Below are 12,734 nucleotides of genomic sequence, written 5' to 3'. Positions count from 1 at the left end.
TCTTCCGATGATGTCGCGGCTCTAGCGTGAAGCTGTCTGTGAAGATTGAAAAAATTTAAAATTATCTAAAAAGAATCGGTATAGTAAGGTAATTGCTTTGAGTTTTTTAAAATGTCATTTGTATTATATTTCATGTTAAGATTTTGAAATATTTAAGTATTTCTTTTATAACCTTTCTAAAAAGTCTGATTTTGCACGTGGCGGTACCCAGCCTAGTAGGCTTAAATATATGCGATATCAATTTTTAGAAATTTTAAGTTATAATAATAGATTCCGTAATTTTGTGTTGCTGTCTTTTTTTTTTCCTTTTCAAATTTTTATTTTTAATGTTTGCTTTGATATCAATCAACTGTTAGACGTATTTTATCTAGATCTCGTGTACCCTAATATCGATGGTTTATTGTCCTTGTATTAAAATTTAATTCTTATAATGATTTAAATTTTATTTTCTTCTGTTTTAGTGATTAAAAATGCCTCGTGTGCCAACTGTACATAGTAAAACCTATGTAACGCCACGACGACCTTTCGAAAAGGAAAGATTAGATCAAGAATTGAAGTTTATTGGTAAGTAATTTAATAAGAAACGTTAAATTTTATCTCAACTTTATTTTTCTACGATTATGCATTGTTGGGCGACTGGAATTGATCCTTCACTGTCTGTTTATGAATCCATGATTCCAATGGTCAATCATGCATGTACTGTTTTATCTCATTTATTGTCAGAAATTGTTAATTATTACAGCATATTTTGTATTTTGGACAAAAACATCAAGACTTACAGTTCTGAGTCCAGTTTTTATCTAAAATGTAAAGGCTCCAATTTATTTACTTAGTATTGTTTGTCCAAATCCTCTATTTTTATTTTTAGAATTAAGTAATGTAAAATTATTGAACTGATATTTGAAATTGAAAGTTGGAGATACTTTATCTCTTTTGACTCATTTTGCTTGTTGCAATGATAAGTGTGGAGTGGTTATCTAGGTTTTACTTTCCTAATTTCAGTATGAATTTTAAGTATTAAATAATTCTAACTTAAATACATAATTCATTTTATGATATTTCCATAATATGTTATAAGCAAATTTGCATTGGGCTATATCAAAATCCAGAAAAATTTTGCTACTTCATCAGCATGTACTACTACTCTTGGGGAGGGACAAAAATTAAGTACAATTTGGCACATTTTATTCCAAGGTGGTTTTGACAATATTTTCAATAGAATTCTGTTCGTTAAGCTCTGAGCAACTCAAAACAAGAGTGACTTCAATGACTATGGAATTTTTATGACACTGTTAATTATTTAAAAAATCAATTAGACTTAATATTGACTTAAATTTTTCAGTTGTTATTAAGTAAATGAAAATTTAACCATTTTTGGAGTAGAAATTGTTCTTTTATACGTGCTTTGGTTGGTCAGTGTAAAATTAAATAGATCAGTTTTTTTTTTGCGTCATAATTTTATCGACTTGCTATGTTGGTATGTAATAATCTGTCATTAAGTTACTATGCCCGCAGGCAATTCACTATAATGGGGTTGGGCTGTCTCATTTAACTATAGCCCACTTTTGACTAAAATGTAAATAATTCTAAAATATTATATTCTTTTTTAGGTGATTTTGGATTAAGAAACAAGAGAGAAGTCTGGAGAGTTAAATATACTTTGGCTAAGATTAGGAAAGCTGCTCGTGAATTGTTGACTCTCGATGAAAAGGATACTAGGCGTCTATTTGAAGGTAATAGGCAAAACATTTTGTATGGTATTTGGTGTAATCTCGTAATTAGTGAAGTGCGTAGCTATTGAGTATATTTACCTGTTTGAGAGTTTCTTAAAATTGGTGATTATTTATGATTGAGTTAAGTATTGTCATGTGGAGTTAAATGTTCTCCCTGTATTACTTATGTAGTAATTTATTGTTTCCTTTGTCACTATTTAAAGCCATCTGGTATTAACTTATCTGTTATGCCATGCGGTCAGGTGCATGGAATTTTTCGCTTCTTAACCACAGCCTTATTCAGATCTTTTTATGAGGTTTTTCATGAGCAGCGTTAGTGTATAGTATGCAAGATCAGTCATAAGCTTAGAACATTTAATGTATTACACTTTTTAAACTTATATATAAACTTTTTAAACTTCCAAGAGTGTTTGTGTTCCAGATTTTTGTATTCCTGAATCTGTAGAATTGTCGTAATCTGCTAATCACTCTTCTTGCTTGTGCGATTTTGATGTCAATCATAGATTTTCATATTAATAATTTTTACAAATTGTTTGCCCCGCTTCCTATTCATACAAATGCACACATTTTTAAGTTTAATGTTGTGGTGCACGCGGTTGTAATATTATAATTCCCCAGTGGTCTGTTTGGGAGATATTTGGGTCCGTTAACTGGCTTTTCGCAAAATATCTTCATAAAAATGAACCCTTCACAAATTTGTTTATCTTTGTTATTGTTTTGATAATGGAGTAGACCCTTCCGGGAGGGTGGTTCGAGACGACCTAAGTTTAAATTCCAACTTGAGTATTCTAAGAGGATATTTCTGCTTTTACAAACATCGTGTGGCTGTTCTTATTAGTATTAAATTTATTATTTATTTATTTTTGTAAATAAATAATTGATCAAATTATATTTGTTCATCGCCCGGTGACTGAGTGGTAGCTCTTCACACTCCCGTGCCACAGGTCCTGGATTCGATCCTCGGGCCGGGCAAGACTGACTCAGCGTCTCATCCCTTTAGTGGGTTGGTAAGTGAGTACCAGGCATGCTTGGGAACTAAACACTGGAGTTCCGCATTTGGCTGACCACCTAACCAGAACATCTGCTCCTGCACCCCGGAGCCCAAGGTCACGAAATGTGAGGTGGGCACGGTAGGCCTTGGCCCTCAATGGGCTGTCGCGTCACTGGGTTTTGTGTAGTTTGTAGTATGTTTGTTCATAAGATTATTTAGTTGAATATTATGTAAGTAAAAATTAATTTCTATCAATTTCTTAAATGAAATATTCCCATTAATGAATAATGCCCATTATTCGTCTGAAATGAATATTATGTATGGACAGTGAAATGAATATTATGTATATCATTATAGCCTAAATATTTTGTATGTTGCATCTCTGATTTAGTAACAGCAATTGTATAGCAGAGTCTTGTATTTATTTACAATTTAAAAACTTCTTGAAAAAGTTTTAGGCAATTTTTGCAGTAACCGGGGCCCTATTTGTACAATTTCACAAAAGCAGGACCCTGGTTGAAAGAATGCGATTTGATGCTTATTTTGTATTCACAAATTATGTAGTTTTTTCACAATTTTACGAACACAGGACCCTTCACAAAATGTCTGGACAGGCCCCTATGTTCTCACAATCTAAAAATTATGCATCTTTTATCGTATTTAGGTGATTTTAAATTCGATATCACGATTTGTATTTTTGGTAATGGGAAGCAATATGATTCATATTTATGAGAATTTGAATTCAAATGTTGTAGATTCTTCTATAAAGTAAGTTCTTTCTTGAACTGAATGCTATAGATGTGTGAATTTCTTCATTAGAATGTAATTTAATTATGAATGCTATTTCAAGTAATTATTTCATGTGAAACAAGCTTAGTTTATAAATTGATCTCAATGTAGAATCATCAAATTTCAGGCTTTTTCACTTTGTGGCAACCCTGAATTAAACACATAGTTATAGATATTCATTGGAGAAATGCAATTTGCGAAGCATTCCAAGCTTTTAATGTTTCATGTTTTTCTAATCGTATAGTTAAAATCAGTGAGACCGATTTCGAAACTATTCTTTTGGTTGACGCTGGGCTGCATAGTCCAGAAAGTAGACATGAGTGTTATAGCAGGATAAAATAACTTGTAACTAGAAATTTAATGAAGACCTTGAGTTGGTTGATTGAAAAAATTAACTCAATTAAGATTATTTAATTTTATTTTTTTATAAATCAGGGACCTATCCTGGCCAAATTTGCAACCGTTTAGCTGTACCTTCACAAATTCAACCTTAAAAAGGCAGTTTCACAATATACTTTTTCTTAAAACTTTATTTTTGTATCCTTGCATCCAAGAAGGTATCCCTGCATTGGGTACCAGGACATATGGGTATTGGTGGAAATGAGCTGGCTGGTGAAGCAGCACGGGCTGGCTCTAATGAAATTTTCTGGGGCCCTGAACCTGCCCTGCGAATTTCTCCCTCATTTAGGGCAGGGTTGGGTTCTTGACGTCAAAAAGTGGTTTTTGACATGACAAGGGTATAATACTGGTTTAAACCGTCAAAAATGTCAAAAACTGAAGTTTGCCAAGAAAATATATAAACTTCAAAACTACCAACAGTTGCCATGCATTATATTGAAATTTCATTATACTATAGGTAATCAGCAGGTTTTAAAATATTATTTAATTAAAATTAAGGTAAAATAACAGATTTAAAATCTCAGAAATTTATATTCAAATGCATGTGCACAAAAATTGTTTAAATATTTATATTTAAAGAAAAAAAAAATTTTTGATACTTAAGAAAATTAAAAGTTTATTACTATGCATTTTTGACATATAAGGAACATATAACTAATCCCATATAAGGCATATAAGGAACTTACAAGTTATGTTGTATAAATAAAAACTTGATACAAGTGTATAAAAAAAAAAATTTAATGTTTTACCGAATATCTTTATTATCCAGCATGTTAATTTGAATTTAAAAGTAGTTATATTTATGAATAATGATAAATATAATTCATATTGTTTATTATATTTATTTATAATTATTACACTTATCATTTTAAAACAATTTTTATCTCTTAATTTTTTTTCTCCACTTGTATTAAGAATACAAATAATGCATATCTTGAAAGCAAGAAGTAATTATTCAACAGCTGAATATTTAGATATTCAACAAAACTATATCGTATTCAGCATAGTAAATGAATAGGCTGAATATACTGTAAATCGACACTAACTACTCTGTGTGTTTAACAGAAAGCACTTAAATTTTTATTGTCTAATGTTAAGAAGATTTAAAAGAATATTAAAAAGATTTTTCTTTAAAAGAAGATGTCTAATGTATAAAACTGCTAATGTTTATCTTTAAAAAAGTCTAATTTTTAGTATAATCTATACTATACACTAAATTTGGTTATAAATAAATTTCTTAATAATATCACTGCAGATTTTCAATAACACATGAAAATGAATACATAATATTACAAAAGATGTGAGCTTTCAAAAGTACAAGATTTTGGTTACTATTCAAAATATAAGTGTTTCTTCAAAATTTTAAATTTATTTATTCTAGAACATATTTAGAAACACTATCCTTTAAAAAATATATAAATTTTATGTATTAATTAAATTTCACATATGAATATAGGTTTTTGACGTGACGGTTTAAACTGTCACATGTCAAAAACCTGCCAACCCTGATTTAGGGCAACCATTTTCGAGCTCTACGGCAAGGTTGCCCATGCGCAATGGCGCACTGCTGACGCTCAGAGACAACCTAAGGAACTGAATCGAGACTGTGTACGTCAAAACGAGCTCTTAAAGCTTAATAGAAACAGTATAAGGAAGATCATAGGTCTTCTTACTGGTCACTGTATCCTCAGGAGACACCTAAACATTATGGGGATACCTCTAGGTCTATCTATCCTGTGAGAAACTAAAAATCCTTTTTTTTATTACATAATATAATTTTTAATTTTCATAAAATAGGTACCTAAGTTGTATATATTGAATTAGTAATAATTTAATGCAGAATTCAAGTTTATTAAACAAGAATTGACCAGTTTTTAACCAAACATTTGTAGGGATTTTTAAGACTGAAAATTCAGACATATTCTGCTCCTCTACGTATAATTAATGACGACGAATATTGAGAGTCAATAAAATATATACCTATGTCGAGGGCTATAATTTTACTTAACCTGTAAAAAAAATTGCCTAAGCTGTAACTTAAAGAATTATGATCAGTATATTAATTGATAATGCTTAACTTATAGTTATTGCTTGTAATATGAGCTAAATAGTTATAATTTGTATTAGTAGTTACAATTAAGATTACCATTCGAAAACACAATGATTTTGGCAGCGTGATTTAATATCTAATGTCAAAAAAGGAAACCTGTCTCGGATTTTTGATGTCGTGTCTAATGATGCGCGACCCTGATTGAAAATCGGGTGTAAGGATATAAGTTGCTTTAAAATTGTTAATAATTTTTTCATATCTAGTTTAGTATGTGGTAGATAATTAGATTTGTTAATCTCTGTATTTTAAAACATTTTAGGTAATGCTTTGTTGAGAAGACTCGTCAGAATCGGTGTATTAGATGAAAGCAGAATGAAGCTCGATTATGTGCTTGGTCTGCGCCTTGAAGATTTCTTGGAAAGACGCTTACAGACTCAAGTGTTCAAGCAGGGTCTTGCAAAGAGCATTCACCATGCTAGAGTTTTAATTAGACAGAGACATATTAGGTGAGTAATAATTTCTTTTCCTCCCATCCGAACGGATTTACGATATACAGGGTCCACGGGGAAAACCTGGAAAATACTGGGAATTGGGTTTTTCATACACTGTGGATTTTTCTTTTCGTGTTTTAAACAGTGGTTACCTCTTAGTGTGCATTCTGTGGGATGTTTAGGGAAGGTGTTTCTGCTATACTGTTAAGCAGTTCCTTTTTTTTCTCAGCAATTAAAACTATTATATTAGCTCAGGCGAGAACACAGTGTTTGTGTTTCCTAACTTCTACTAGGTATCTTGTATTTCAGGCAAGAAAAATTTGCACATTTGTGGTTATTTTGATCTAAGTTAAAGTTATTCAGTGTTGAAATTTCTTCAATTCTTGAAGTCAATTGTTGATTCTTTTATGAACATGGATGCCACTCTTCAGTCCTAATGAGCTCAGTGAGTAACAAATGTGCTTTTTTCAGCTGGCGTTAAGGTACTTTTTCGAATAGTTCCCCCCCCCCCCCCTCAGTGGTATCTGGTGGATCCCATGCATTTCGCGAAAAATAGGGAGTTTGCTACGTAATCATTCACACGGACTTCATGTTGTACCCACGTTATGACAACGCTTTTTTTTTTTTTTTTTTTTTTTTTTTTTTTTTTTTTTTTTTTTTTGACATAGGGGGTAAGAGTACTTTTGTTCTAAGTTCAGGGTCAAGTTCAATTCACTCGGTGATGTGGGAAAGTACTGATTGTTTCGATTTACACCCATTTCTTTTTTTTTTTTTTTTTAACTCTACAGCTGTTTATAAAAAGTTTTTGTTTTCAATGATATCGTTGATTGAATATGAACTTTTTGAGTGCTTGAAAATTTTTGTAAAGTGCTTGAAAAGTTTTTAAAAGTTGCTTATTTTTGATTCAAAGATTTGGCTATGCACCCTAGTATCTCTTTCCCATTTGTTTCTTTAAATTAAAATATTACATTTTAATAAATAGATATTTTTCATAAATTATTGGAAAATTATCAGGTGTTTCTCCAAAACGAAAAAATGATTTTGATTTAAACACCTAGCCTAAACAAAATTAGTACTATTTTTGTACCTAAATTTGCTTGAATTTTCAATTGTCTCCTATGTTAAAAGCTGACCAAAGTCAAATTAAGATTTTTTTTTAAAAAAAAAATTTCTTTGGGTTAAGCTTGGCGATAATGGATGACCCATTGTCGTGGAAACTTATATTTTGAGGTCAGTGAGCTGAGAATTATGATAAACAAAGTGCTGAGTCAATTAGTAAAGAAAGTTGGTTATTAAAGTTCTCCTAATTTTTGTACTTATTTATTATTGCTTGTTTTTTTAAATAATGATGCATAATGAAGTGGACTTTTTATAGAAATCAATTCAAAACTTTTTGCTTTAAATATTTGGTTTCTTGTTTATTCAGAGCTCTCTTTCTAAATTTTTAAAAAAGAAAACTGAACTTTCTGGTGAATTAAATGCCTGTTAATATTCTAAATTGTGAGTAAACATAATACATAACATTTCAAGTATGTTTAATGTCTATCATAACTGGGTTTAATGTACGGGATTTTTTCCCCATCCATGTTGGCAGCTATGCATACCTCCTGGAATAAGTTATTTTTCTTTTATAGGGTAAGAAAGCAGGTTGTAAATGTTCCCTCCTTCATTGTCCGTTTAGACTCGGAGAAACACATTGACTTCTCACTGAAATCGCCCTTTGGTGGTGGGCGTCCTGGCCGTGTGAAGAGGAAAAACACAAGGAAGGCTGCAGGTGGAACAGCCCAAGAGGATGAGGAAGAAGATTAATTGTTTTGTTCTATTCTAATAAATCTACCAATCCAAGTTTTTTGTACTCTTTGTTTTGTTTTGATAATTTCAGATCTCTAGTGTTATGAATGTCAATTCTCTATTCATATGTGTTGCTCATTAGCATAATTCTAATTCATTAATACTTTTAGGAAGCCAGTGTGTTACTTAAGGCTGAAATTAAGTTAAAATTCCTCTATGGTTAAATTTTGACTGAATTCTTATTCTTGTTAAGATGTAAAAACACTGTAGTAAAATTCCCAACAGGTTAACTGCTATAGATAGAAATGATAGCGATTTAAAATACAGAAATTAAAGGGGAGAAATCTGGTAAATTAAAACTGGTAGTAATGTGTATTTCGTATTATACCTAATATCAGTGATTAATATTGATTAGTTAATTTATATGTCAGCAAGTAACAATCCATTGGACAGTTGTGTAAGCTTTTCTCCTTTCACATTACCAGTTCACAATTGAAACATCGATAGACTAATTTTCACTATGAGTCAATAGCCATCAATTAATATTATAGTTATTTATTATGTTCACAGTAGTTCGTAGGGGTACTGTAAATTAAGGATTTATTTTACTTATTTCAGTTTGTATGTGCACTTTTAAGATCAAAATTTTCCGAAATAATCATTTGTTCAAACAAATTGAAAAATAATTTTTTATGTATAAGATTTCAGAATTCCAGAGGAACAACATAAGTAATTATCAATGATGTATATATTAGAATAGAAATGTTATCAAGGCCTGACAATATATTGAATTCACAAGTTCTAATCTAAGCATTTTTTTCTCAACTTCATAAAGAAATAATCAAATTATTTACGTCTGATTTTTTAATAAAAAAAAAAACCGGATAATTCTTATTTAGAGTACTGAGAAACTTCCGTTATTTTGTGGTCACTTTTAAGAATTCTACATTTCCATATTTAAGAATAATAAATAAAAATTTATATATTTAATCATCAGATATTATTTTAATTGAAATTGGACTGTGAAGAAGTTATATGAGTTCTTTTTGTAATATTTAACTTTTAAACAATAAATGTCTTACCTTTTTGTAAAGCAATCGAATGAGTTAGAGCGATGAGAGATAAATATAACAATTGTTTTACTACAAATTCTTCCTTAGTTTTTTTTTGCATATAAATTGAAATATCAATCTTACTCTTAAAAAATTCATGAGGATTAACTTCCCTAGAATTTTGTTAGAACATTTTATTTTGAAAATATTTATTGTAAAAAAAATTGTGAGTAACTTCGGTATTCAGACCTAAGCTTTTCCAGGATTCAACAGAAAATGTTCAGTAAATTTAGTATTTTTAGAAATGGATTGATTCCAATAATATCCGAGGCTAGGGGGGCGTTTTTATCGTTAAAAATTTTTTTGTATCATTAAGATTTTTAATAGTAAAATTTATGGTATGAAACTTTTCATTAAAACATTTGAGGGATAATGAAGAGTTTTCAGTTCAATCTAAATCAGAAAACTAATAAAGATCATATGGAAATTACTTTTAAAAGCGAGTTTTTTGTAATTGCATTGAATGACACCAATATTCATTCCACAGGGTGGTGCCTTGACTTGTGTTGCAATTTCCAAAGTTAAGTAACCCCCTATTCAATTTAATATTGATGTTTTGAGTACTTATTGATGAGATTTTTGTTTTCCATTTTGTTGATTTTTCCCTTTCCTAAAAGTAGGGAAAATAAATTTCAAATGCATATAAAAAACATTCTTGGTTATGCTAGCAATAATAGTGTTCAAATTTCAAGCAATTTTTTCATTTGTTGAATCAGCGTTTTAGAAGTCTATTTCGTTTCTCAATCGCCTTTTCAGCGGTTATTGCTACGAAATTCTGCATGAATTTCGAATTTGAGTAATCACTTTTCATTATATATTGGCTGAATCAATTAATGATACAAGATAAAGATTCTTAGAAAAAGTGTGTTTTTTTTTTTAATGAAAAAGTATTTTTTAAATGAATTCTAGTAATTAAAAGTATTTAATTTTCTGCAATTGTGCTAATTTTTTTATATAAAAATTTAGTGCCAGAACACTAACGTTTATATGAAAATTATCATATTTGCCACCAACTTGACTAAATGGATCATGGTATATGACAATTAAGTCATTTAATAAAATTTTAGTCTTATTTTTGTTCTTATTAGGCAACCCTGTATAAGTGAGACTTGAAAACTACCCAACTCTCCTCTGCAATCATTTCAACTTTTGAATTGGATTCTCTTTTTTGTCTTATTTGATTAAAACAGAAAAAATACATAGGAAACAGTACCTAACTTGTCTGTTTAGCAATGTTATATTTTTTGTATATCTTGCCGCTTCTAAACTATTAGTTCGATCGTCTTGGGATTGGTCTCATATAATTGCGCGAACAATTGCATTGGAAAATTTGTATTACATGTTCATGTTAGATATGTAGAGTATCTACCACTACAAAATTACAATTCACTAGTATATAAGACATGTTAGTCTAGGTACCTTTTCATAGATTAAAGTTGAGAATTACGACTCTCTCCACAGATAGTTTCTGGTTAGCAATATAAAGTGTATACATTAGTCAGTGCTAAAAAAAGATATTGTTTATACCTAAAAATTCTTTAAACTTTGTTCTATTGACTCGTGTGTAATACGCGAAGGCAAAAAAAATATGCAGGGGAAAAAATTGTCAAAGGATATGGTATAATAAAAACGTATTCATAGTTTCTTGTTCCAAATTTAATAGATTTTATAATGCAGATTGAAAACAAAAATTTAGTTTTAAATTTTTTCAATACATTACTCAGTTTTGAACATTTACCAATTTACAGTTTTGGGTATTGATTCCATTTAAAAATCTATAGACACCAGTATTATTTATATTTAACCTCTCTTGGAAAATTTATACCTACGTGCTTGAGTTAGCTCAAATGCTTGATATAGAACTATTTTATTTTAAAAACCGTGGTTGTGCAGTTTACCCTATTTTGGGTTTACGACTACTAATGTTCAACTCCACAGCCTTGTAATTTTGAGCCAATCCAGAGGACAATGAAACTCCTGGATGTTATTGAGGACTTATTGATTCGACAGATTTAGCGTGCATCAGTCACCATTTACTACACGAGGATTTTTCAGCCGGCGATAGGAGTACCATTGTCTTCGTGGTTGAAACTAAAAGGCTACGGTTTTAAACATCGATAACCCTCATACCGTCAACCCCAAAAAAATATGTTTTGCATTTCATATTCATCTAAGATCATTTTGAAAGAATTAATTCTTTGTCCTTTCACTTGCAATATATAAAATTAACTTTAAAGGACACAAACTTTTGACAGCTTTTCAGACTAAAATACCCAATTTTCTAGACTGCGGCATATATATTTTCAAAAGCGGGAGAAAAAAAATTATTAAAATAAAAATGCTCGTAGAGGAACACCTTTTTTAGTGTTAGTTCCTATATCTTAATAGTTAGCACTAACTAAGTTATTAGAACAGCCTTACGACCAGTTATAATCGTGACGTAGTTCGTGAAAATCCGATCATTAGAACAAGTTATTCTGGGTGATACTTTTTTTTCATGGTACATACCACTTCACCTTGAGCTACTTATTAGTTTTGCAAATATAAGAAATAGTCTGGTATTTTAAAAACTTAACCAGTGAGATTGTATTTGTTCGTAACAATGAATGAGAAACAATAGGGCATTAAATCATGCGCGTTTAAATTTTCGTCTCATATCAAAAATAGTATGACTGAAGCAGCTGTCGCATTTTGAAGAAATGCCCTTATTAGAACGCCAATTAGAATAAACGGCTGTTTTGAATTTTTTTTTTTTTTAAGATTATTGTCTGAAAATAAAGGACAAATATTTCATCCGATTAGTGTAGGCGTTGTAGAATAGAAATTACCTAATTGGAATAAATAAAGGCCCTAAGTTTCAACAAGATAGGGTGCCTCTAAGGGGGAGACATATTTTAATTTATTTTTAATAATTATAAAACATTGTTTACCGGTATTTTTTAACATTGGGTAGATGGTGTTAGTGTGGACACTTTTTTCTTCAGAATTTTTTTTTTAGTAAAATGGAGGAATTTGTGGGTCGACAGATTTAACATGCATTAGTAACCATTTACCTTCGGCAGCGGGGATCGAACCCACGATTTCATGGACATGGGCCCATTGCCCTACCACTCGAGCTAACCAGTCCCTTTAGAAAAAATTAATAAAATTTTAAATAACTGGGAAAATACTCATATGAGGTCTAGCAAAAAAAAGTTTCCATTTTCTAAGCTGCCTCTGCCCCCTCTTTCTTTCCTAAAGCTATCATTTTTAGATACATTATAAATAAAATTTTAATGCATATATATTTTTGTTTTGCTTTCAAGAAAGTAAATGATGCTGAAAAATAATCGTATAGATCCTAGTGTTGAAATTTTTTTTTTTTCATTTTTCCTGAGG

General features: G+C 30.3%; 1 protein-coding gene across 1 annotated transcript; it reads left to right on the top strand.

Annotated features, from left to right (window-relative positions):
* Positions 1-2: 2 nt before the first annotated feature.
* RpS9 (ribosomal protein S9) lies at positions 3-8,298 on the top strand. The gene is made up of 5 exons (XM_087150951.1): positions 3-88; positions 462-564; positions 1,611-1,733; positions 6,282-6,468; positions 8,088-8,298. Exons 2-5 carry the CDS (start codon positions 471-473, stop codon positions 8,260-8,262), a joined length of 579 nt encoding a protein of 192 aa, XP_087007077.1. The 5' UTR covers positions 3-88; positions 462-470; the 3' UTR covers positions 8,263-8,298.
* Positions 8,299-12,734: the final 4,436 nt, after the last annotated feature.

This window comes from Parasteatoda tepidariorum, chromosome 9 (genome assembly GCF_982258835.1).
Source record: "Parasteatoda tepidariorum strain Cologne lab strain chromosome 9, Ptep-v5.0, whole genome shotgun sequence".
Lineage (NCBI taxonomy): Eukaryota > Metazoa > Arthropoda > Arachnida > Araneae > Theridiidae > Parasteatoda > Parasteatoda tepidariorum.
The sequence above is the reverse complement of the archived record's forward strand: the minus strand, read 5'-3'. Positions and strand labels throughout refer to the sequence as shown.